This window comes from Podarcis bocagei, assembly GCF_964188305.1.
Source record: "Podarcis bocagei genome assembly, chromosome: Z".
In the NCBI taxonomy this organism is placed as follows: Eukaryota; Metazoa; Chordata; class Lepidosauria; order Squamata; family Lacertidae; genus Podarcis; species Podarcis bocagei.
This window is the reverse complement of record NC_138140.1, coordinates 21,849,272-21,876,116: the sequence shown is the minus strand read 5'-3', so window position 1 is coordinate 21,876,116 and position 26,845 is coordinate 21,849,272. Positions and strand designations below refer to the sequence as shown.

The following is a 26,845-nucleotide window of genomic DNA, read 5'->3' as shown; positions in this document are numbered from 1 at the left end:
AAATCGAACCTTCCCATAACTTATCTTTCATTTGCTTGTTTCCCTGACCTCCTCACACCTCCCTTTTTTGTATTCTAAGTCAATTATCCATTTCAGCAAATCCTTTCCCTCTCTTCAAAATTTTTATCCTGAAAATTTATCTTGATCTTGATATAAGTTTACTTTCCCTCTTTTCACCAATTAACAGTCTATTTTTCTTAAATCTTTGATACATTTTTGCTAAAATCACCTAGATTCATTCCAACATCATTCTAACATTCATTAATCCTACTACTACAGCCTTTGAGGGATAGATGCCTGTGTGACTGGGAAATAGATCTAGAGACAGATGTTCACCTCTAACTAAACAGGGGTTGTTTTTTTAAAAAGGTTTGCAACATAAAATACCTGTGAACAGAGGCAATTGCAAGGATGTCTATGCAACAGCAGAGCAATGTAGTAGAGATACAGCTTTTTTAAAAAAAAAGTCAGCTAATTAAAAGAGAATGCACATATTAATCAGATAGCAGTTTTGTTAAAAACAAAAAATAAAAAATTCTATTCAAGTTCTTATTGAATACTATAATTGTTAGGCACTAAGTCAGAAGAAAAAAGCAAGCAGTGGTTGGGACATGATACAACGGCACAAGACTGTGCCGGTGTGGTGCTGTGGTTAGAGTGTTGGACTAGGTCCTGAGAGAGACTAAGGTTCAAATCCTTCCACTCAAGCCATGAAGCTCATTGAGTGTGACTTTGTGGAGCAGTCACTCTCAACCTAAACTACCTCACACTCAAGTTAATTGTGCACAAGATGTGATTGCACTGCATTGCAATTGTACTGTGGTACCTCGGGTTACATACGCTTCAGGTTACAGACTCCACTAACCCAGAAATAGTATCTCGGGTTAAGAACTTTGCTTCAGGATGAGAACAGAAATTGTGCTCCAGCGGTGCGGCGGCAGCGAGAGGCCCCATTAGCTAATGTGGTGCGTCAGGTTAAGAACAGTTTCAGGTTAAGAACATACCTTCAGAACAAATTAAGTTCTTAACCCGAGGTACCGTTGTAATTGGTATTTGTCAATTTGATATAAATTTCCTTGTATTATTCATATATTGTTGTTATAGTCATGTGTCTTTCAGCACTTTTTGTGGTTGTTCTGTATAGAATCGTGCCCTTAGACATGATTTTTTTTCGGGACAGCAGAAGTTACATCTGGTTGGGATTGCTGCAATTCAGCAGTGCTATTGTGCCTCTCTGAGATCTTGCTCAGCTCTTGCAAAGTATCCTGTTTGGCTTGTGTCCACCCTGTCAGCCTCCAAGGCCCATAAGCAGTAAATTCAAACTCACTTTCAGAAAGAGGATATTCATGTCAACCAGTTTACTTCCTCTTTCCTCAGCTGGAAAAAAAAGAATCTTATAAATTTGTAAACAAAGGAGTTTTGTCTGAAGTTCTACCTTGGCAGATGGTTCCAAGTACTTGCAATTCCAGGGAAGACATAACAGTCAAAGCTTTGGCATGAAAAGCTGTTAGGTTTTGGATAATTATTTTGTGGTTACAATAACCATGCATACAATGCTTTTAGGAATAGGAAATGAGCATGAATGGGAAGACTACTGAACTGAGACAACCCATATATTTTATTCCAGAGAATTCTTAGTGCTAAGCCAGTGGTTCCCAAATTCTTTTGGGCCTCTGCCCCCTTGGTTCTATAAATTCATCCCCAGTTTCTGTCCCCCAACCCCCCACCCCAGATTACCAGATTATGAAAAGCATTCTTCAGAATGGCAGTTTGAACAACCTATTAAGGAAGGCAATAACACAATAAAATTGAAAACAGTAACAATTCATTGCACATTTATTCAAAATCCAATATTTTTGTTGTTGTTTAATTACCATATTTTTCCGTGTATGACACCCCCATGTATTAGATGCCCCCTATTTTTGGGGACTCCGAATTAAGAAAACACCCCTCAGCACTACAGGTGTAAAAGACGAGCCCCAATTTTAAACCTATTTTTTTGGTAAAAAAAAACCCCAGTCTTATAAACGGAAAAATACGGTAATGCAACAAAATTTATGACCTTGATCCTGTGATATCAGCTCTTCAAAATCTGATAGTCACCTGAGATGTTCTGAATGCAGAACAGGGGCTCTGCCATAGCAAGCACAGTCCAGAACATGCAACTATTTTTCTTTTTAGTGTGTTGTACTCTGGCATAGTGAATTAACTTTAGCAGCACCCAGACTCATCTCCACCCTTTGTCCCTTAGACTGGGAAAAATCCTGTGTAGGCCTATGTTGGGAGTCCTGACAGGGAGCTGTACAAAATTAAGTTAAGTTGCCAAGCAGCATTGTGCAGCCTGGATTCAACAGTGTTTGATGCAAGTGATAATCTCTTTTTAGTCTGTTGTTATTGCAACTGTTTGACGTCTTAAATTATTGTTGTTAATTTTTCTGGTTGATAATTTATTGTTTTATCTTTTTTGTGAAATGTTTTGAGAGCCCCCCCCCCCTTTTTACAGTTAACTAGTTATCGATATATAGATTTTATGAAACAAAACAAAACAAATGAAAACAATAAAGAGTCGACAGTCAACACTTCGGCCTTCAATAAAGGCCTCCCTCTTAAGGGAGTTATTTTAACTTAAAAGTTTCTTGGATTTCCCACCTTCTTGGTTGGATAAATCTGTACGTAACCTATAACAAAAAGGGAGGGAAAGGTTATCAACATTTTATTTTGGTTGCTTGTTTTGTTGTTAAAATAAAACCGGGGGTGGAGTGGGTGGGATACTTGCCGTTGTGTATATTTCCACACAGAACAGTGGGGTAGGGAAATGACTCTAGCTGATTTTGAAGCTGCAATAATTACAGAGAATAGTGAACTGAGATGGAAAGAACCAAGAGAGCTGAGTTTTGCAGGGCCTGAGTGAAGCAAACAGTCTGTGATCTCCAAAACTTCTCATTTTATAATGCACACTGGTTTCCAATGCCAGGGACATACAAAGTGTGTCTCCAACGGAAACAGCAAGAAAGATGGGCCAGATATCTGAGGCCATCTGCAGCAGCCCAGAGTTAAAAGCCTCCACACAGAGAAAACATTTCCGTCCAACCAAAGCCCAACTGAAACAATTGGTGAGTGGGCCAGCTGTTGATGAAGGGTTTTGTCTTTTTGCAGATAAAGTTGCTTGCTATGCTTAAGAATAGCCTCAGTGCCTAGGGCTTGCTGATCGAAAGGTCGGCGGTTCGAATCCCCGCGGCGGGGTGCGCTCCCGTTGCTCGGTCCCAGCGCCTGCCAACCTGGCAGTTCGAAAGCACCCCCGGGTGCAAGTAGATAAATAGGGACCGCTTTATAGCGGGAAGATAAACGGTGTTTCCGTGTGCTGCACTGGCTCGCCAGATGCAGCTTTGTCACGCTGTCCATGTGACCCGGAAGTCTCTCCGGACAGCGCTGGCCCCCGGCCTCTTAAGTGAGATGGGCGCACAACCCTAGAGTCGGACACAACTGGCCCATACGGGCAGGGGTACCTTTACCTTTTATGCTTAAGAATAGGATTCTTGTGGGAATTGGGTCAAAAGCAAAGCAAGGTAAGTTTTTAATGGAGGAGGATTAACTCTAGAAAAAGCTATCAGGCATCAGCTCAAGCTCATAATTGCTCCCAAATAGCACATGAAAGCGCATTGCTGGGGCTCAGGACCTGCACATGATAAAAACAAAGAGCCAAAGTGGCTATGCTCTGCCTCCACACTTGGAGGCTGTAATGCTCCTGAGCATTAGTGGTTGGAGGGATGCGGATGGCGCTGTGGGTTAAACCACAGAGCCTAGGACTTGCCGATCAGAAAGTGAGCTCCCGTAGCTCGGTCCCTGCTCCTGCCAACCTAGCAGCTCGAAAGCACGTCAAAGTGCAAGTAGATAAATAGGTACTGCTCCAGCGGGAAGGTAAACGGCATTTCCGTGCGCTGCTCTGGTTCGCCAGAAGCGGCTTAGTCATGCTGGCCACATGACCTGGAGGCTGTACACTGGCTCCCTTGGCCAACAAAGCGAGATGAGTGCCGCAACCCCAGAGTCGGCCACGACTGGACCTAATGGTCAGGGGTCCCTTTACCTTTTTATTAGTGGTTGGAGGGGGAGTGTGCCCTTGTGCTCAGATCCTGCTTGCCCATAAACTCCAGCATCCTGTAATCTCTGTGGACACATTACTGCCTCCAACTACAGAGGCAGATCAAAGCCATCATGGCCAGTAGCCGTTGATAGCGTTGTGCTCCTCCATTCATGAATTTGTCCAATCCCTTTTAGAGCCATTCAGGTTGGTGGTCATCACTGCCTCCTGTGAGAGGAAATGCTCAGCTTCATTGGCTGTCTATGAGTTTGAATGTTATGAGAGTAAGAAAACTTCTCTCACTCCCATTGTCTTTTATAAGCTCTCTAAACGTGCAGCCCTATACAGCCTCCCCTGGGGATAACCGCTGCTGAACACAGCAGGTATTAATCTGGAGGAAGCATCCACGGGATTATCATTTAGGCTACGTAAAGCTATGTGGAACCTGATTCAGTAGTGAACTCGAGAGAGGAAAGATGCAGAGTCGGACCCTTCCATACCCTCTCTGCCCACACTCTGGAGCAAGCAGAACTCCGCTGGTAGGAGAGGCGGGGCTGGGGAGAGATCGGTAGGAATTTCATTCCCGATGAGGCAATTGTCAAAACAGATGAACGTGAAGCGGGAGGAATGTGTGTTCAGCAGCTTTGTTATTTTCCTGTTTTCTAAAGAAGTGAGGGGACGACCCCAAGATGTTCTTGTGGAGAGGCACGCGGCCGTCTAAAGGCCTCCCCCCAGTAAGATCATGAAGTCAAGGAGCTTGAAAATTACCAAAATGCACTACTTGAACTAATGCAAAGGACTGGAGAGAAAAACTACAACTCCCACTCGCCCTTGCGCGCAGTACTGCATGCAGAGGTTGAGTGGGCGTGCCGTGTCCCGACCAGCTGTTTGCATTTTCACCTCCGGGGGGTTCCCCCTTCTCCCCGCCCCCCCCGCCCCGCTCAGCGAAGCTTTTTTGCAGCCTTAAATGTGGTGGGGGTGGGATTAGAAAGGGACTCCTCCTCTTTCGCAGCTAGAGCTTAGTTTTAACCCTTTTTGCTCCTAAGAAGGCAGTCAGGAAGCATTGGGACCAGATTCTTTCCTGTTGCAGGAGCATCTTATTGAGAAACAGACCCCGCCTTAACCCCTGCAGGATGCTGCTGCTAAAGACTCAAAAGGAGGTTTTCTTACATTTGTCCCTACTGAAAATAATTTTGTTAGCTTGCGCCCAGTTCTCCAAACAGTTAAGGTCATCTCTGATTCTGTCTTCTAATCTACAGTCTAGTTACCCCTCCGAGTTTGGTGTCATCTGTAAATCTGACGAGCATCCCCTCAATTCCTTCATCCAAGTCATTTATAAAGACATTGAGCAACAACGGGCCTAGGACAGAACCCTGCGGCACCCCACTTGTCACTTTTTCCAGGATAACAAGGAACTATTAATGAGTACTCTTTAGGTTCAGTCCGCCAGCCAGCTACAAATCCACGTTCAACCCACCTCTTACCACCTTCCTTGCAAGAATATCATGGGGGCCTTTGTCAAAAGCATTACTGAAATCAAGATACACTGTGTCAGAGATTTTGAACCTTTTTGAGACCAAGGCTCCCTTGACCAACCACATTCTTTCTGCGGCTCCCCGTGGGGCTCGGGAGCCCAATTATGTCACCCCTTGCCTGCAGAGTTGGCAGCCTCTTACCCTTTTTTGAACACCCTTCCTTGAGGAGTCTTTTCTCAACTTCCTCTCCTCTCCCCTCTTCTTGGGAGTCCCCAGGGCAACCAGTGCTGCTGCCCCTGGTCTCTGAACCACCAACCTCCCCCGCTGGCACCATTCACATGCAGAGCTTATAGCCAGGGCTGCTACAATAAACAGCTGTGCAAGCCTTTGGGAGGCAGAGATGCAAGATAGCATCAGAGGAGGAAGGGAAGCAAGGAAAGAGGAACAGAGGCTAACGCTGCCCACGACACCCCTGACCATCATTCAAGGCACCCCAGGGTGCCATGGCACACTGCTTCAAAACCACTGCACTATGCCCACAGCATTCTCCTGACCCACCAAGCTTGTTACTGTATGTACTCCATAAAAAAAGTCTTCTCTCACCCTATTTACTTATTTATTGCATTTATATCCAACTTTTTCCTCCAATGAGCTATTCCTCATTTAATACTCACAATAACCCTGTGAGGTAGGCTGAGAGCTGCAGTGACCCAGTGAGTTTAAAGGCTTAAGAGGGATTCATTCGTTCGTTTATTTGGAGCATCTTCGGCTGATCAGGACAAGACAGTCCCTGCCCACAGGCTTACAACCTAAAACCCAAACAAAGCGGGGCACGCAAGGGAAAAGGGACGGGGAGGGAAGAGGAAAACCCAAATCCAAACTCAGGCACCATTCTTCTAAAACAATTTCTAAAAATGGGTTATAAATCTCTGCAGGTGAAGAGGTGGCAGGCTCGCTTTTCTGCTCCCAATTTCATAGGCAAGAAACACCTGCTCACAACTCATTCATTTGGACAGGAAAAAGGCAGGCAAGCAGGTGCGGGGTACCTAAGCTGGCCGATCTCTGGGGAGCAAGTGCGCCTACAATGGTGTCGGGATGTCGCCTTTCCTGCAAAGTCTTTGGCTCAGCCCCCCTGAACCCCGGCTTTTCTGGGTTCCTAGTCTGGCTCTCTAACCACTACCCAGCCCTGCCCCCTGGAGTACAGTACTTCCCACCGCCTCCAATGAACTGCAGAGTTGCAAAGTCAGAAGGGGTCCCAAGTGACATCTAGCCCATCCCCCTGCATTGCGGGAAGCGACGGTGGAGAAGTCCCGCGAAGCTCCCGGGCTGCGCCTTTAAGGGAAGGGCAGGCGGAGCGGTAAGAGGGCGAGGCGCTGGGCGGGTACGGAAGGAGGCAGGCGAACAAAGCCCAGCCCGTCTCTGGCGCTAGTGGGAGGGGACTTGCAGCTGCGCGCCGGGCTGGATAGTGCTTCTGCGGTCGCCTGCTCCACCTCCAACTGGGTCCATTCAGAGCCGGCGCGGAAGCCCAAGCGGCCGTGGGAGAAGGGAAGAGAAGAGCCAGCCGGCTCCCAGCTGATGCGGCGTCAAGTCGCCGTCTCGCCAGATTTCTCCAGGTAGTTTCTTCCATTTGCTCCCAAATCTTCTTTCTTGCGTCCGTGCGGAGGGCCGTTGGCACCGGCGTAACAACCCCTGCCGGCGCCTGGGGTGGGTGAGTGTACACGCAACTCCCCCACACAACCATGGGGACGGGGTATCCAAATGGGCGGGGCGCGACTCCCGAGCAAACGCATCCCTCCCGGCCAGCCCAGAGCTGCTGGAAAAAAAAAATGCGGGGCGCGCAGGACTCGGGAGGGAAGCCTGCAGGCCGGCGCACGGCAGCTGCACTTCTCCCTGGTGTCCCTTCTAGGTGCCCTCCCGGCGGAGCATCCCGCAGTGTTTTTCCAACGTTGCTGGGCCCGCTCGCGGCCGGGAGGGATGCAGCGGCTGGGGAGACCTGCAGGCCGCGCACCACCCGCGGCGCACCCCGCGGCCCGCCCGCTGGAGGGCGCCCTGCCGTACCGCCCCTCTCCTCCCTTTCTCCGCTATTGCCGTTGGTGGTGAGCAGCCGCCGTTCAGCCCCCCCCCCCGGTGGTGTAAGGAGCGCCCTAGCTGGGCTGCCCCCCTTCCACCCCTTCGACGTCTTCCCTCAACAAGGCTGTGATTATAAAGGGAGAATTGCGGGGTGGGGTGGGGGGGAGGTTGGGCTTTCTTCTCTCTTTGCAAAATAGAAGCATGACTCTCATCTTTATTGCCCTTCTTTCCATCATCTTCTCCTCCACCCCTCCATCAAAAAAGGAGCCATGGGGCACCCTCCGCTGGAGTTCAGCGATTGTTACCTGGACAGCCCTGACTTCAGAGAAAGGCTCAAATGTTATGAGCAGGAGCTGGAGAGGACCAACAAGTTCATCAAGGACGTCATCAAAGATGGGAATGCTCTCATCGGCGCCATCAAAAGTAAGGAGAGCCAGAAAACTCACCTGTATATGTGTGGAAAAAAGGCCACAAGAGCAGATTCAGGCCCAGTTGATCCCCCTTCCCAGGGGCAGCCCAGCTGAAAACATTTGCACTGGGTATAAAATAATGCACCACCTCATTTTTATGTCTAATGATAAGTATAATACAGTGGTACCTCTGGTTGTGTACTTAATCCGTTCCAAAGGTCCGTTCTTAACCTGAAGATCCGTTCTTAACCTGAAGCACCACTTTAGCTAATGGGGCCTCCCGTTACCGCTGTGCCGCTGGAGCACGATTTCTTTTCTCATCCTGAAGCAAAGTTCTTAACCTGAGGTACTATTTCTGGGTTAGCGGAGTCTGTAACCTGAAGCGTATGTAACCTGAAGCGTATGTAACCTGAGGTACCACTCTAATAGCAGTATTTGTTGAGGATCACACAACCATTTTGTTGCGTTCACACAGGGTTTTCTTTAGAAAACCAACAAATGCACTGCATATCATAAGATGAGACCACACTGTCAGATTGTCAAAGCACAGGAGCAAATCTTCACATAAGGTCAGAAATGCATAGTTCATTATTCAGAATTGTGCACGCATTGAGCACAAAAAGTATATTTTGCTAAGAATTACATAAAACATACCGCATTTTTCGCTCGAAGCCTCCTGAGCGCAGCGGGAGCCTCGCTGTGCTCAGGAGGCTTCGCGTTGCTTTCGCTGAAGCCAGGAGAGCAAGAGGGATCGGTACGCACCGATTCCTTTTGCTCTCCTGGCTTCGCTTCGCTGGAGAGGCACTGCACAACTTTCCCTCTCTGCACAGCACCCCTTCAGAGAAGCAGGAGGAGAAATGGAAGGGGCTTAGTTTCTCCTCCCGCTTTGCTGGAGAAGCACTGAACAGAGAGAGAGAATATTTTTTTTCTTGTTCTCCTCTAAAACTAGGTGCGTCTTATGGTCTGGTGCGTCTTATAGATAAAAAAATAAGGTATGCATGATAGTTAGGGCCCAGGCAGCCCAGTAATTTGTATTCGCTCTCCTCATTGTGTGTGAGAGAGACAGAGAAACATGGTGCCTGAGTGCCTTTGTGTGTGTTGGGATTGAGATGGAGATTTCTCCTTGCAGCCTTGATTTTTCTCTCCCCTCCTCCCCCCAAAAAATATTGACTGTACTCCCCAGCTTTCAGCTGCTTTTGTTTTCATCAGGATTAAATGCATCAGTGCCTTGAGTGCGTGTGTGTCATTGACCCTGTCTGCGCTGTACATTTAGAGCACTTTCATCCCACTTTAAAACAGGCATTGCTTCTTTCAGAGAATCCTGGGAACATTGCTGAGAGGTGTTATGAGACCCCTATTCCCCTCCTCAGAGCTACAGTTTCCAGTGTGGTGTAATGATCAATCCCTCTTCCCAGGGAACTCAAAGAATTGTAGCTCTGGGAGGGGAATATGGAGGTTACTCTTAACAACTCTTCGTTACCCTTAAACTACACGAGCTAGGATTCTTTGGGGATGCCATGACTGTTTAATGTGGGATGATACTGCTTTGAATGTATAGTACAGATTGGTCTTTAAATATACTAGGAGGTAGATTAAGGCTGGTGTTGACTTCCTTGTGTTTGTTTAGGTGTCCCTAGCATAGTGCTGAGGATATTGAATTGTGAATCAGAAGACTTTGGATTGCCAGAGGAGCTCCACATGTTCTCTTGCAAGCAATATTAAACTTGCAGAAAGAGGCCTTGTGGATGCTCCCTATAAAGACATCCGGTTACTGAGGCTCTCAGAGCAGTTTATGACACAAAACATGATTTAAATGAACCCAGGAATAAACACTTTCCAAACACACCCAGTAAAATCATTGCATGCTGACTCAGTCCTAGGCAGAACATCTCCACGCACTGAACAGTAAAAGTTGCCTTTTAAAATCCTGCTGCCACCCACCATCTCTGCTTTTTCTCGAGTTACAGGAGGTCTCTGTAGGAAGCAGGCTCCAAAGGGAGACCCTATTGCTACTGGCTCCAGGTTTAAGTGGGGCTGCTTCTGGTGATTTGTAAGGTGCAGTTCCTTAGAGTTCCCATTCCACAGAAAACCCCCCCCCAGCACTCCCCCCTGCCCATTGTGTAGGAAGATGCATGTATATTTCAATGCATGGAAAGGGAAATGTGCAAAATGTTATCCAGAAATTGCTCATTGTGCGTTGTGTTGAATAAGCAAGAAACTTATCCACTCCTTCGAAGCAGCAGGAAAGATGAGTTGTGGTGAACGTTTCCTGTGCTGCTGATGACATCTTTATGGAGGAGAGGGCTATTGAAGGCTACTAGCCATGATGGCTATGCCCTGCTTCCATGGTTGCAGCCATGCTTCTGAATCCCTGTAGCTGGAAACCACGGGATGGGAAAGGGCTGTTGGGCTCAAATCCTACTTGTGGGTTTCCCATTGGGGCAGCTGGCTGGCCACTGTGAGAACAGGATACTGGTCCTCTTCTCCCTGAGGCTCTTCTTATGTTAGCTTATGTAAGGACACAGGTGGTCCCAAATTCCTATAAAGCAGGTGTGGTCAATTTAAAGCAATGGGCAGGTCAGGAATGCTCCTTTTTACCCCAGTCTTAGTCAGGATCTCCTTTTGTTGCCATTTGAATCCATTGGTTTGGATCCTCCCCTCTGAGCAACAGGAAACCAGCTTCCTCCATCTTCTGAGGGGTGGCCCTTCAGATATTTGAAGGTGGCTGTCATATCAATGATTTGACAACATGCTCCTACTCAGCGGTTTCCTATAGATGTTAAAAAGCATGGGTGGAAAAACTCGAACTCTGAGGAACCCCACACTGAAGACTCCACAGGGCCAAGGAGCAACCCCCAAGCATCACTCCCCAGCTACACAAAGATAAGATGGGGAATGCCAGTAATACATGTGAAAAGGATCTAGGGGTCCTGGTAGACCACAAACTGAACATGAGTCAACAGTGTGATTCCGCACCAGAAAAGCTATTGCTATTCTGGGCTGCATCAGCAGAAGTCTATAGTGTCCCAAACAAGGGAAGTAATCGTACTGCTCTATTCTGCCTTGGTCAGACCACACCTGGAGTACTATGTCCAGGAGGATATTGACAAGCTGAAAGGTGACCAAGATAACGGAGGGTCTGGAAACCAAGCCTGATGAGGAATTGTGGATGGAGCTGGGGTATGTTTAGCCTAGAAAAGAGAATATAGAGAGGAGAAATGATGGCCATCCTCAAATATCTGAAGGGGTATTACATGAAAGATGGAGCAAGCTTGTTTTCTCCTGCTCTGGAGTGTAGGACCCGAACCAATGGCTTCAAGGTACAAGAATGGAGATTCCAACTAAACTTTAGGAAGAACTTTCTGACAGTCAGAATAGTGGTACAGTGGACAGTGGGAGGCAATGGACTCTTCTTCCTTGGAGGTTTTTAAGCCAAGCTTGGATGGCCATTTGTCATGGATGAGCTAGTTGAGGTTCCTGCACTGAAGGGGGTTGGACTGGATGCCCTTCAGAGTCATTTCCAGCTCTACAATTCTTTGATTCTATGATTCTGTGCAGTGCTTTCCCCCCTAGAAAAATAGGTGCTGATGCTCACAATGAAGCTGTTACAGTAAGCGCCACACTTTTTAACAACAAAAAAGAGATGCTGGTACTATGTACCCTTGCGTACCCCCTGAAAATAAGCATTTATTCTATGACTTGCAGAGGTTCTCTCACCAGTTGAACTTTCCAAGCTTGGATAACATAAAATTGCTGCACCTTTCCTCAACCCGGTGCCCTCCAGATGTTTTGGAATATAGCATCCCTCAGCCCCAGTCTGCTTCGCCATCTCCATAGTCCATCCTTGCCCTTGGAGACAAAATAATGTTACATATTTATATGCAGTTTAGCAGAACCCCATTGGCTCCATAATGGAGCAAGCTGGGCACAGATGAGGCTTCTGAAATTCTTTAGAAAGAGGTACCTTTTGGGGGACTTGTTGTCTGGGGTTTCCAGAATGCAAGCCTTTTCCAGGTGGTCCGTGGCATACCTGGATTTGTGGCTGAAGACAGAAGATGGCACTTTAAATATACAGTGGTACCTCAGGTTACAGATGCTTCAGGTTACAGACGCTTCAGGTTACAGACTCCGCTAACCCAGAAATAGTACCTCGGGTTAAGAACTTTGCTTCAGGATGAGAACAGAAATCGTGCGGCAGCGGGAGGCCCTATTAGCTAAAGTGGTACCTCAGGTTAAGAACGGACCTGCAGAACGAATTAAGTTCTTAACCCGAGGTACCACTGTATTGATTTTTAATAATATTTTTATTGTGTCTTTTATTTATTTTTATTGTATTGCAGTTTGAATTCTTTCTATGGAATAAGTGAAAAACAATAACACAAAAAATAAAAGTATAATTAAAAATCATACAGTTGATACAACAGGCAGAAAAGTGATGTAAGTGGTCCTCCAAAACCTCCAGCAGTTTTCATGTGGGGATATTTATGGTAAAATAGACATTCAGCATCAAGCTGTATGCAGATGATTCATTGAGCCTTGTTATTCAGAAGCATAGACTGCTGTACTGCGCACTGAACATGCTTTTTATGTTTTTGAGTAACTCTGCAGAGGACAAGGGTGTCAGGCTTCTTAGCTTTGCACACAGTGTCCCTCCACTCAGGTAGGAAATTAATTATGCTGACACCCATGTGGCCTTTCACAACGTGATACGTAGGTGTGCTTGTTCCTTTTCAAGTATGCCAATGCTGCAGCCGACTGGTTCAGGCTTTGGGGCTTTGCTGTGCATGGTGAAATTCCCAGGTTCATTCCTCAGCATTTCCAGGATGGACTGAAATCCTGGAAAGTCACTGCAGATTAAATCCAAGGCATGCGATGCAAATTCTGAGGGGTGGCTGTTAGTATTTTCCAACCTGTCAACTAGGCTGCTGGACCTTTGATTAGCAAGCATCGGTAGCGCCACTAGGTTTGTACATATGCCAATTCACAGAGAATTTCATGGGCCCAATTCAAGCTGCTGTTACTTTTAAAGCCCTGTATGGTTTGGGTCCAAGTACCTGAAGGAGAAAGTCTTCTGCTGAGGTTATTTTCCAGGTAGCTGGTATTGATGTATCATGCAACCAATATAGAGTTAAAGCAGGCATCTCTCATGCTGTACAGTTGAATTCAAAGCTGACCTATAGTCTTGCAGAATTTTTGGAAAGATATGCTTGGCAATGAGCTCATCTTCTTTTGTGCATGTTTTGGAGCAAGATATAGGGTACTGCTGTTGGAGCTGTTCCATCTGTTTTGCAGCCTTAAACTCATAGGTTTAATTATAAGCAGTCTATGTACCATCTGTGCACCTAAATGGAAATTTAGACCAAATTAGTGGGGTATAAACACTCTGCGGCCTCCCCTTACATTTGGGTAATGTTGAAAGCTGTTTGTGGGTTCGGTTGGGGAAATCTGTTTGCAGAACAGCCACTGAATAGAGATGCATGTGGCCCTTGTCCTTTGATTGCAATTGGTGATAGTAATATTCTTTCCCAGTGATCTGAATAAGTTTGGCCATAGATGCTTGACTAGCCAGTGAGGCCAGAGAGAAGCATTATGGCACTTAAGCTACCAAGTAAAAACTGATTTTGAACTAGTTCAACTGCTACTGTTTCCTTCAAAGGATTTTGGGAAATATAACTTTGGGAGACAAAGATATCTCCTAAGAATAGTAGCCTCCCCTTTCCAAAGGGGCTCCAGAATTGGTTGGAACTGAGCTAGCAGACATGCCCATCTTTCTCATTTGCTTGCATTTTTTAAATATTGGCAAGTTCTTGCATGTTCTATACAAGAAAACCGGCAAGCAATAATTTAAATTGTGTATTTTTTGCTGGCTCAGTTCTGTGCTGTTTTGTTGTGTTGCTGGACTTTGTTAAATGGATATGGTTAACTTACTGATTTGACTATATACCAAGTTCTTAAAGGGTTTCCCCCCTCCAAATCACTATGGAGAGATTGGTGGAATACACATTTTTTAAAAGTAAGCAAAATACATGAATAGTTTGGCTAGATTTTTTGATGTAAACAGTACAACTGGTTTTTAAACTCTGAACGGTGAGATGCAAACCTTAAAAATGAGGATACCGTATTTTTCGCTCTATAGGACGCACCGGACAATAGGATGCACCTTGTTTTAGAGGGGGGGGGGAGAACAAGAAAAAGAAAATTCTCTCGCTCTCTGCCCAGCGCCCCTTCAGCGAAGCGGCAGGAGGCGCTGCGCAGAGAGGGGGAGAATTTCCCCCCTCTTGTTTTCCCCCTCTAAAACAAGGTGCCGTTTAAGGTGTGTTCAGTCGCCTTCAGGCGGCTACCTTGGAAGCCTGGAGAGCGAGAGGGATCGGTGCGCACCGACCCCTCTCGCTCTCCAGGCTACAGGTTCCTTTCAACCTGCTCTTTGGGGCTGGCGGGGGGAAGCCCACCACCAGCCCCAAAGAGCAGGTCAGGGAGCAGCGGAAAGGCGCGCAGCAGAGAGGCTGCTGCCATAGTCGCACGTTACCTCTCCAGCTGGGAGAGGGTCGCGGGGGGGCTTGTTTAGCCCCACGCGCGCTCTCCCGGCTGGAGAGGTGGCGCGCGGCTAAAGAGGCTGCTGCAGTAGCCGCGTGTCACCTCTCCAGCCGGGAGAGGGTTGCGGGGCTATGGCTTCTTCGCTCCATAGCTTCTTCCCGCTTCATTTTTGAAGGGGAAAAGTGTGTCCTATAGAGTGAAAAATACGGTAAGTAATACCTGTGTAATCTGGGCTGTAAACCAAAACATCTTAAAATGTGTTCCCAGCTTTCTGGGATGCTAAACAGTTGAATTAATGACAGTCAGGCTTGGGGCCAAATTTGTCATACAGCATGCAGGAATATTTTAGGAAGCCTGCTTATCTTGGGTCTGACCATAGTCGTCGTTCATTTATATAGCACCATCACAGGAATATCAGAAACTGTCAGACCATTGGTCCATCTTGCTCCGTATTGCCTGCACTGGCTGGCAGTGACTCTAGGGCTTCAGACAAGAAGGGAAGGATTGTTCAGTCAGCAAAGTATGGGACTCTTAATCTCAAGGTTGTGGGTTTGAGCCCCACATTGGGCAAAAAGATCCCTGCATGTTTTTAATGTACAGTCATACCTTGGATCCCGAACACCTTGCGAGTCGGAGGTTTTGGCTCCCAAATGCCACAAACCCGGAAGTGAGTGTTTCAGTTTGCGAACGTTTTTTAGAACCCGAACGTCTGATGTGGCTTCCGATTGGCTGCAGGAGCTTCCTGCAGCCAATCGGAAGCCACACCTTGGTTTCCAAACTTTTTGGAAGTTGAACGGACTTCCAGAACGGATTCCATTCGACTTCCGAGGTACAACTGTATGTCCCTCCTTGGTTTTAATGTTTCTATAAGGGATTGTTCGTTTGTTTGTAAGTCGCTTTGGGTTATCTTGGGGAAGATGAAGTAACCAGCAAATTTAGTAAATAAGAATAACAACCCCCCACAAGGATCTAGTTACCCACTGTGAGAACAGGATGCTGGACTAGCCTGATCCAGCACCTCCGCTCATGTTCTGACTCACTCCAGCTCTCCAGGGGTTCAGGCAGGGAACATTCCCATCCCTACCTGGGTATGGAACCATGCAAAGCAGATGTTCTGCCACTGAACCACAACCACCCCCCTAAGGAAGTCGACTGAGCAAACAAACAGGAAGGGAAGGGGTTAAGCGGGAAGGGGCACCTGCTTGTGCCACCTCCACTTGTTACTTCAGCACCCCACAACTGTTGTTCATCCAAAAAACTGGGAGGAATGGTGGCAGACAAGTTCATGGCATGTAGCATGACCTTTCTTTTAGCTTGGGGTGAAATAAATTTTGTGTGTTTAAAATGCAAATGTACAGTATAGCGTAACAATGTGCAACCTCAGCACACCTGTGTGAAAACAAGTGAAACGTACATTTGTTTACCTGCATTTTGTAAGGGGGTGGACCTCCCCCCCCAGCTCATATAATGAGAGTTTTCTAATGTGTGTAGACGCCTTGACGAACGGCCACACTGTAATTCTTCGAGGCCTTCAGTTGTAATTAAAGAAAACAAGTGTGAAACGTCTTCCAGTACATCTGTTTCTTGGCTCATAATACCATGCGAGAAGATTCTGCCCATAAATTCCTTTCTGCTTCTCTCAGAAGCATGTGCAAAAAATAAAAATAAAATACATGGGTGTTTCCTTCTGCATCCTCAGATTGTTGAGAGTGCCCCACCTGGCTCAAAAATCCTTTTGTGCAATTTGGGAGAAGAAATAAAAATGTCCTCCTGAACTTCCAGTGCCCACTTACTAATTGGATATATAATTACCCACCTCCTGGTTTTCCGCCAAATGGAAGCATAATATTTTTCCATGCCGTGCAAAAGCCAGTTCTCAGAAAGCTTTTCGGGAAATTCCAATTAAGGGCTGTTGTACGCGAAAGAAAGTCGCAACATTTAATCTGTTATCAGAGATGACCTGGAGGTGAACTCTTGGAGGAGTGTAAGCTCACATCAACACAATATATTCAAAGCACTCGTAGACCACATTAACAGTCATTGCTTCTTCCAAAGAATCCTGGGAACTAGTTCATTAAGGTTCTCCTAACTCTCCCCCTCCTCCTTTGCAAACTAGAGTTCTGAGGATTCTTTCGTGGGGGTGGGGAATCAATTACAGTTAAAAGGAGCGCCTCTGCTTTAATGATGTGGAGCATGTAGATATGACATGAGTCATAGAACCATAGAACTGTAACTTGAATCTATTAGTTTAGGTCCTACCCTCTGGATCAAGAGAAAACAAGCTTGCTCTTCCATGTGACAGCCCTTTAGATATTTGAAGATGGCTTTCATATCTCTTCTCAGTCTCCTCTTATCCAAGCCAAACATACCCAACTCCCTCGTTCTTCATAAGGCTTAATTTCCAGACCCTTAATCATCCAACTTGTCTATATCCTTCTGAAATTGTGGCACCCAGAACCGGACACAGTACTCCAGAAGGATTCTCACCAAGGCAAAATAGAGTGATACTATTAGTTCACTTGATCTGGACACTGCTTCTGTTGATGCAGCCTAGAATGGCATTAGTTTTTTTTCTGCTTCTGCTTCTGCATCACACTGTAAACTCATGTTAAGTCTGACTCCACAGCTGAATAGCAATTGCTGGAAACCACAGTAGGGGAGAGTACTGTTGTACAGTACTTGAATCCTGTTCATCAGTTTCCCATTGGGGCATCTTTTTGGATGCTGCAAGAACATGATGTTGGGCTAGGACTTTGGCCTGACCCAGCAGGATCTTCATAGGATATTATGATATTATGTTTGTTTTGTGGGATGACAGCAACTTCATCTTTCCAGCAACTTTGAGCATTGCTGTGGCAGTGGGGGAATCATTGAGGAAGCCTCCCCGGTGGTCAGGCTCTATCTATCCAGGCCAGCAGTCTGCCACCAAGTCCAGATGAAAATGGTCTCCCCTGGAGGTAGAATGGCAGTGTGCTTCTAGGAGATATGAAATGAGTGGTGTGTGGTTCAAAGCCATGAAGGAAGGCTTATGAGAGAGAAGAACCACACACACATACAGTCACTCTAAGATTAGGGGAATTTTTAAAGCAGCTGTTTAGGTCCCCCCCCATTTCCCCCCAGCAATACATAATAGCTGTGTTTGTTTTGGAACCCAGCCCAAGCACTGTAGGAATGATCTGTGTTGGTTGTGATGTCACCCTGATGCAAGCTCTTCTCGCTGGGTATTGCTGAAACTGCTTTGCATGCAGAAGATTCCAGGTTCAATCCCCGATTGCATCTCCCAGGTAGGGCTGGGAATGTCCCCTATTTGGAGTCTCCCGCCTGGAACCCTGGAAAGCCCCTGCAGGTCAGTGTAGGCAGTTGTGAGTTTGATGGATCAATAAAAACATAAGCAGGGTCTGTGGGAAACCCACAAGTAGGGTTCAGGTGCGAGAGCCCTCTCCACTTCCCTGTGATTTCCAGCAATTACGTGAATCAACAGAAGGCAGCTTTCTATGTACATGTGTGTTGTAAGGGGAGGCACCATGGCTCAGTGGTTGGACACCTGCTTCACATGCAGAAGGTCCCGGGTTCAGTCCCCAGCAGCAGCATCTCCAGGTTGGGCTGGAAGTGTCCCCTGCCTGAAACCCTGAAGAGCCACTGCTGGCCAGTGCAGACAGTACTGAGCTAGATGGACCAATGGTCTCAGAGAACTTCCTATGGATAGCAGAAGGTATCAGTTAAAACAAAGGAACATTTGTGTAGAGAGCACTGTCCAGCTCCCCCCAAAAATAGTACAGGGGAGAAAAGGAAGAGCAAACATAGGAAGCTGTCTCCCACTGAGTAACACCATTAGTCCATCTAGCTTGGTATCGTCTGCACTAACTCTTTACAGTGGTACCTCGGGTTACATACGCTTCAGGTTACAGACTCCGCTAACCCAGAAATAGTACGTCAGGTTAAGAACTTTGCTTCAGGATGAGAACAGAAATCGCATGATGGCGGCACGACGGCAGCGGGAGGCCCCATTAGCTAAAGTGGTACCTCAGGTTAAGAACAGTTTCAGGTTAAGAATGGACCTCCAGAACGAATTAAGTTCTTAACCTGAGGTACCACTGTTTTAGCAAAAACATGATTGACACAGGAGTGTCAGGCTTAAGGAACACAGCATCTCTTATTCGTATTTTAATAGGCTTGTTTTTTAAATAATGTTTTAATTTGATTAGGGCTTAATTATTTTTTATCTATGATTTTTTATGAATGTTTTTAGCTTTTTGTATTTGATCTATGTTGTTTTAATTTGTGGAAGCCCCCTTGAAAAAAAATTCTGTGAAAAATAGGGAATGTGGATAAATAAATTAGGCCATGCATGAGGATTTACTCTCTTATTGAACCTCACATTCCTGTGACTTTCCTGTTCTCTTCAACCCCTCTCCTTGCTTCTCTGAGGCAGTTTCCACTTCCCTTCTTCCTCAGCGACTCTTCTCCTTCAGTGCCTTTTTCCTATTCAGCTTGCCAATTTCTTCTCATTACTTCACCCCATTTGTTTTGTTGACAGCAGAGTGTGGCCCTTCCTGCCCTCTTGGACACGGGGTCGGAATTTGCTTCCAACCAAGCTGCCTTTCCATTTAGTTCCAGGACTCTCCCTTTCCTGCTATGCGATTAGGATACACCAGAATTGCATCTTACATGCAGTTGAATTGCGCGATTTCAACCATACGTGGTTGAAGGTGAGCTGCTTGAAATTGTGCAGATCAAATCCCAAGCAAAAGAGGTTAAAAGCTCTTTTCTCACTGAGTCTGCTTGGCATGAAAAGAGCTTTTCAGCTCTTGTTTGAGGGGCAAGGCCGACTCAGTGCCGTAGCTCTGGGATGCTGTTGCAAGATCTCACCGGGTGCAAGATCTTGTTTGAACATCCTTGGCTTTTCAGAACTGGCACACCCAAGCAAGGCAGAGGGCTTAAAGCCTCTTTCAGTGCCAGGTCTGCTTGGGTTGCCCAGCATAAAAAGAACCTTTGAGCTCTTTGCCTTACTTGCTGGGCAAGGCCCCTTAGCTGTTTGGTTTCTGGAAGTACAGGGGATTCTCTCTCCCCTTCCCTGCTAGCTACAGGGGTGGCTCCAAGAGGCTGAGTATACGTGGAACTCTTGGAACTGAACCCCCATATAAGATGTGATCATAGTGTATAGTCCGTGCCTAGGTAGGGTTCCTCACACGACTGGTCATTAAAGTTTTTGGAACTTGAGTACAGAGGATATTGCAAATAAGGTGGTCATCTTCTGTACTTCCACACATCCACTGTGTAAAGAGTACAGATCCCCCCACCCCCCGCAGCAAATATTAGCCTAGGCTGCACCAGAGATCTCTCCTGGCTTCCTGCATGAAAAATGTCCTGTGCTACAAAAGCACCATTAGTTCAGAGCCAGCCTGTGGTGCATTGATGATGATGTTTGAGGGATCCTCCTGCTGGATGCTCAGAAGAAGCCTTCTGTCTTGTGGAAAGCTGCTAAAACAACTTTGCATTTTCCAAAACATTTGGGCTGGCAGTAGGAGCAAATGTAAATGGGCAGCTCTGGTTTGGTCTAGCGGCGGGTGTGAAGAGAGCCATTCTTCCCTTTTGCTTCTACATCTTTTGACAGCAAAGCACTTCAAGGCAGGCTAACTTAGATGGTTGTTGGCCAAAGGGGAATGTAAACTTTCTTTATCCTTAACTGTTTTTAATAGGAAGATGCAATACAGAGAAAAGGAAGTACTTCATGCAGTGCATAGTAAAACTATGGAACTTGCTCCCAAAGGAGGCAGTGAAACCTGACTGGCTTTAATAGAGGATTCAACAAATTCATGGAGGGAGAGAGGGCTACTGATGGCTACAAGCCATGGTCGCTGTGCTCTGCCCTCCACAGCTGGAGACAGTAATGCTTCTGAATACCAGTTGCTGGAAACCGCAGAGGGCAGAGAGGCCTTGTGTTCTGGTCCTGCTTGCAGGTTTTGCAGAAGTGGCATCTGTTCACGGGCTCCCTGTTGCTTGGCTGCAGTTTGCACAAATCTTCCAGGCTGTGTTCGTCTGCAGAGGACTGACTTTTGTGGCTTTGGAGAAACGTGACTATCGGTTGTGCTGACAAAAGGCCTTCCAGGCTGCATTTTTAAATAACAAGCTACACTTTCCAGTAAAAGGGTGCCTGGCTGCCTAGAGTAAATATCCCTACTTGCATGGCTGGCTTTAATGGCATAGCTGCTTATGTCCAAGCACAGTGTCTTCAGCTTTTAAGAACAAAATGCTAGAGTGTCAGTGCATTGATGTGAATTTGGAGTCATTCTGGATCTTGTAGCTGTCATGCCAACCAAAATGGTGCCGTGGGCTTGGAGGAGGTTGGAATAGTTGATTCTGTGCTTCTTAGGATGTAATTCCTGCATTGTGGGGGTTGAACTAGATTGCCCTTGGGGTTGCTTCCAACTCGACAATTGTTTGATACTGTGGTAAAGCAGTGAGAGGTTTTGTGTGCATCTGCAACTCTTCTTAATGCTGAATGTAAACATTTTTTAAAAATATTCCTGCTGACCAGGAGATGCTTCCTTGACAGCATTCGTCAGCTGTTGCATGCAATTGGCTTATCCCAGGAAGGACACCATTGAGGTGAGGGGGCTGGTGTCTTTGTGACCTCTTTTCTCCCATATACAAAGTGCCTGAGCAAAAATGTCAAAGTAAGATATAAGAGATCTCCATGTGCCAATTTCTTGTTTGGTTGTGTGGGTGCATATACACAAACATTCACAAAGTGCTTTCCCACTTTATAGTCATGTTTGTTGCCCTCACCAGAAGACCTGACCCCACCTCACCCATCAGAGACTTAACATCTCAAAGATCCATCTGCATTTCAAATTCTAGACCAATTTCAAGCCTGATTTACCGCAGCAGCTGCCAACCAAGAAACCCTGGGAATCTCCAGCAAAAGAATTTCCAGCAATCTGGCAGAGCCATAATTCCTAGAGTTCTTTCAGGGAGGCAGTTTTGAAATGTTTAGTTGCAGCAGTCAAATGCACCCTTAATGTGCTAGCACAGGGGTAGCAAAAACATGGCGCCCTCCTGGTGTGTATGGACTACACTTCCCACACCCCTGACCTATTGGCTTTGTTGGCTGGGGGCTGATCGGGCCGTAGTGCAACAACATTTGGAGGGCACCATTTTGGCTATCCGTCTGCTAGACTGAAGATCTTCTTCTGACTTGTGGAGCCGGTGTGGCATAGTGATCAGAGGGGCACAATAGGACCTGGGAGAGACCAGAGTTCAAATCCTCACTCAGGTTAGTCACTGCCTCTTAGCCTAACCTACCTTACAGGGTTGTTGTGGGAATTTAATGAGGAGGAGGAGAACTTTTGTATGGTGGGATATAAAAGTAATAAACCCAAAAATGGACCATGAAGTTTGTGATGGGTACAGTAGATGCTAGTGACAGAAAAGGGTCTGTGTTGTTTTTTTAGGTCTAAATCTGCTCTTATCACAAAGCCCCATAAACCACTCTACTGAAAGAACAAGTCAAAGAAAGGGTTTATTGGGTGTTTGTGTGTAGGGGATAAAGCTTGCAGAACAGGCATTGCAGTGCTCACCTCTGAAAGCAGCCACATGTGGTGGGTGGGCTGTCTTTAGCAACTCCCCTCTCATTTGCTTGAGCTGTCGCTGAGGTTTCCTTTCAGCTTATCCATGAGGCTGTTGAGCTAACCTGTTGAGGTGTGTGTCTTCCAGAACAAAGTGTTTTTCAAAAGGAACAAGGGTTTATTCTCTTCCAGAAGGGGATTCAGCTGCCAAAAGCTTACTCCTTTCATCTGAGGATTTGGGGCTGAATTAGATGTAAACAAGACAGTATTATAATATTTACTATGTATATCCTGCCTTTTCCCCAGTCAGGGACTCAAAGTGGCTTACACATCAAATAGAAACATCCAAAAGCATAGGAAAAAAACCCAAAAACAGTAATCAAAAGGCAATTAAACACTAATTAGAATTCAAACACCAGCTTTTGGGTAGTGGCTCCATGTCTGTGGAATTACGTACTTCTCCACTGAGGTGTATTTTACCCCCACACTATATTTGCTTAGAAACTAAACCAAAACTCACATTTTTTTTATCAGCTTTTTAGAGGCTGATGGGTGAAGTAATTGCTGAGTTTTGATGTTGCTAATTATGTCCTTTATATATTTTAAGATAACTTTTCATTTTTGTTTATTATGTACTATACTTTTTATGTTGCCTTTAATCAGATGTGAACTGTCGCATGGCCCATTTTTGGTGAATGGCAGTATGGAAACGCCTTAAATACCTGACAGAAACATATGCTTGGAACCTTGTTGTGGTGAGGGGAAGGTGTCTGGGACTGGGGTCTGCATTGTGTGGGGTTAAATGCCCCCTTGCTGAAGCATCTCCAATTCCCAGCTGCTAGTCTGGAAGTGGCCCATCCTGTTTGAAAAGGGTTGCTGGGGTGATGCCTGGATCACCAGATGATCACCAACACCAGTGCACACAAGTCCTGGTGAATGCACAAACATCCATTGGATTCCAGTTAAGGTTCAGTTATGCTCAGTAGCAACCCATTAGAGCAGGGAATAAACCCTACACAGTGAAAACCACAGTGGTACCCACTGCATAAATCTGAACTGTGATTCCATTTTAATGAACGTTGGTGCATTAACTGGTTTTTAGTAATGGTTATGCATGAATATCATTGGATCACCAGATTAACAAATGGTTATATGCAACATCCAGTTTCATCCTTAAGTGAAGGCGGCTTCCAAGGCAAGTCTTGGAGTTTGTGGATTGCTGCATAAATTGCATCCTATAGAAAGAGTGCTGACTTTGAAGAAGCTGAATCTTAGCTTCTCTGTTGTGTGCAAAAACATTGAGAACTTTTTTTTTTACAGCTCTCCATTGTCGTTAATGGAAAAAGAAATTGCACCTAAAAGTTTCTGGAGGGCATGCGGGGATATAATGTTCAATGAAATTGTCAAGGGTGGAATGTGGGGTTTTGTTATTCTTTATTTGCTTTCACAGTGGCCAAGAGATCCTTTCCTTATATTTTGCAAATCTTCCCTTTGGTGGTCTTGCCTCTGCAGACTTACCACTGCCTGTTTTTCCTGAAAATCCCGGTGATACCCTCAGCTGTCATTTCCTGTAAGCATGGGGAAGGTGTTGCTACCCCTTATGTAAAGCTTTTTTCTACTTTTTTTTTTAAAAAAGCGTCCTTGTTTGCTTTGCAGAACACAATGAAGACAATAAAAATAGCTGTTACAAGCTCATAAGAACACCCTCTGAGTTAATGATAGCACAAAAAGAGAGGAAATGTGATGTCACATCATGTAATTGATGCCGTAAACCAGAGGTGAAATTAGTTTGCTGCCACTGGGTGCAGAGCCGAGAGGGTGCTTCAGGGGTACCACAACAAAGATGTAGAAAAGAAGGCGAGAGGGCACCAAATTTTGGAGTTGCATAGGCACCGCTGAAATTTGAGACCCCAAAGTCAGACCTCAAAGTCTGCCACTGTGTGAACAGTATTTTAGTATAATAAGAACCTCCAGATTCTTCTGTGAATCTCTGGAAGAGTCATTTTCTGATCGTCTTGTCTCACATACGAAATAATTGGTTGCTAAACTGTGTGGCGCTGTGATGTAAACCACTGAGCCTTGGGGTTGCCAATCAGAAGGTTGGTGGTTCGAATCCCTGTGATGGGGTGAACTCCCATTGTTCAGTCCCAGTTCCTGCCCACCTAGCAGTTTGAAAGCACATCAAAGTGCAAGTAGATAAATAGGTATCACTCCGGCGGGAAGGTAAATGGTGCTTCCGTGCGCTGCTCTGATTTGCCAGAAGCAGCTTAGTCATGCTGGCCACATGACCTGGAAGCTGTCTGCGGACAAACGCCAGCTCCCTCGGCCTATAGAGCGAGATGGGCGCGCAACCCCAGTGGCGTCCGCTACTGGACCTAGTGGTCAGGGGTACCTTTACCTTTTTAAGCTGTGTAAGAAGAAAGTGGACCTGTCTTTTCTCTGGCAGCAGAGTCTTTTAGCTCCTGTTTGTTTGTGGCGTGATGAGAGGGCTGTGATACCTTGTTCTATTTTTGCTAATTTTTGAGGTTTGTTTTTTAAGGGATGCTTTCTCTTTTATGCAGGCTCCTCTGGTGACTGCTTTCATTGTGTCCCAAAGGAGCAGTTATAATATTGTCTATGTCCTTTTATTTGAAGTAGTTTTGGAGAGTTCTTGTGAGACTCTCTCTGATTGATTGATTGATTGATTGATTGATTGATTGAGTTAGGATGGGACTGAAGGACTGTGTTGGGTTGGTTCATGTTTCCTCTCCTATTTTAAGGGTAGCATCTACTGGTCTGTGATTTTGATGTTACCTATGTTCATTGACTCAACTGAGGGGGTCAGGCCTTGTCTGAGCAGAATGCTATCCAGTCTGGACATTGGTCAGATTTTATTTTAATGTAAAAGGATGGACTTTGTGTAAACAAAACCAGTCTCCGCCCTGCTGTAGCCAACCTCTACAGCTTGCTGGAGTTCAATTAAAGCTCAGGGGAAGATGTCACAAGGAAACTGATCTCTTGGAGCTTTTATTTTCTTTTACAGCTGAGACATCTAGGGAGGCTGGAAAAAATGCTACTGGAAAGAAATCAACCCCCCCCTCTAATGGTCTCTTTGAAATGATGAAGTAAAGTCGCCCTTCTCCCCACAAAGCACCAAAATTCAGAAGAAGTTTAAAAATGGTTCAGAAACGCCACAGGAAGCCACTTTTGCACGGGAAGAAATCTTTATGAGAAAGGGAAGGACTGGGTTAGGCACAGCCCCAGTTGGGAGCAGTTCATCTTTTTTTAAAACTGGGGATTCTCAGAGCCGGTGGCTGTTGGTGCAGAACTTTAGGAAATGAGTCTTAAGTCCAGGAAATCTCCTGTGTTGAAGCCTGATCCCTTTGCTGCATTGCTTCTGGCTCAAAACAGCCTAGGTCCTCCCAAGACAATTTTGTTTTCTTTTCTCACTGGAAAGGCCTTTTAACTCATTCTATAGAGTGGGAAGCTTGTGGCCCCCCAGGTGTTGCTGGACTCCATCTCCCCTTATCCCTGACCACCTTGGCTCCTGGGAGCTGAAGTCTAGAGGCTCTAGGGGTGAAAAGAGTTAGGCGCTTGAACTTCTTTTTTTGCATTGTGAATATATTGGGAGTTGTAAAATTATCCTTTTTTCGTTTTGCTTCTTTCACATGCAGATATAGATGTGGGAAAACTGGTTGCATCATGCCACAATTACAAAAGGGGAGACTTACTCCATCTCACATGCCACATATACTACCTAGTCACATTTATAGGAGCTTGATCTTTCAGTGTGGCAGAACCCTGCACTCTGGAACTCCCTGCCTATTGACACCAGGCAGGCAGCTTCACTGTACCCTTTTCGGTGCAAAATGCACCTGGTGCCTGACTACCAAGAAAAAAAATATTCTGAATCCCAGAAGCCAGGACAGCAAGCGGGATTGCTGCGCAGTGATCTGCTTGCTGTCCTGGCTTATGGGATAGCCGCATGCAGCCTCTCCTGGGCAGCGGGATGAAGGCTCCCACTGCCCGGGAGAGGCTGCGCACGGCTAAGGCTCCCCCAAGAGCCGTGCTCCCTTTAAAGAGCGCGCGGAGTATGCGTGCGGCTCTTTGAGGCTTTTCCCCAAGGAGGGAGAAGGGCAGCTCTTTAAAGGGAGCGCTGAGCAGAGCCTCCCATCTGCATTTTCTCCATAAGACACACACACATTTCCCCTTACTTTTTAGGAGGGGCAAAGTGTGTCTTATAGAGCGAAAAATACGGTAGTTCTGAACACTGCATGGAGGAGAGCTCCGTTGATGGCTACTGGTCAGGATGACTGTGCTCTGCTTCCGTGGTCAGAGGCAGCAATGCTTCTGAATACCAGTTGCTGGAAGATAGGAAAAGTGTTGCCCTAGTGTGCATATTCTACTTCCTGGTTTCCTAAAAAGGTCTCTGGGTGGCCACTGTTAGAAGAGGATGCTGGACTAGATGGGCCATTGGCCTGATCCAGCAGCGCTCTTCTGAAGCTCTTATCTGCATGGTGTTCCCAAGGCCCCTCCCTGGGGTAATGATCCATGTGGCAGGCATTGCTTTGAGAAGCTACTTGTGGCCTTTTGCCACGCTAAAGGTCTCTACCCCATAGGCTATGGCACTGCCTGCCGTGAGTCAAAATGAGTCACTGTTAGCTCTTCCAAGTGGATCAGCCTGCCATAGGGAGGACATAATGTTTATACTGGCTTCCCGGAAGAGGAGAG

The 26,845-nt window shown here is 46.1% G+C and overlaps 1 protein-coding gene across 1 annotated transcript in view; it reads left to right on the top strand.

Annotated features, from left to right (window-relative positions):
• The first annotated feature begins 6,957 nt into the window (after nt 1–6,957).
• Nucleotides 6,958–26,845, top strand: part of OPHN1 (oligophrenin 1) — a 125,531-nt gene continuing 105,643 nt past the window's right edge. Inside the window, exons 1-2 of the mRNA XM_081178714.1 lie at nt 6,958–7,166; nt 7,888–8,046. Coding sequence (XP_081034840.1) covers nt 7,893–8,046 — 154 coding nt within the window. The 5' untranslated portion in view covers nt 6,958–7,166; nt 7,888–7,892. The remainder of the gene's footprint in view (nt 7,167–7,887; nt 8,047–26,845) is intronic.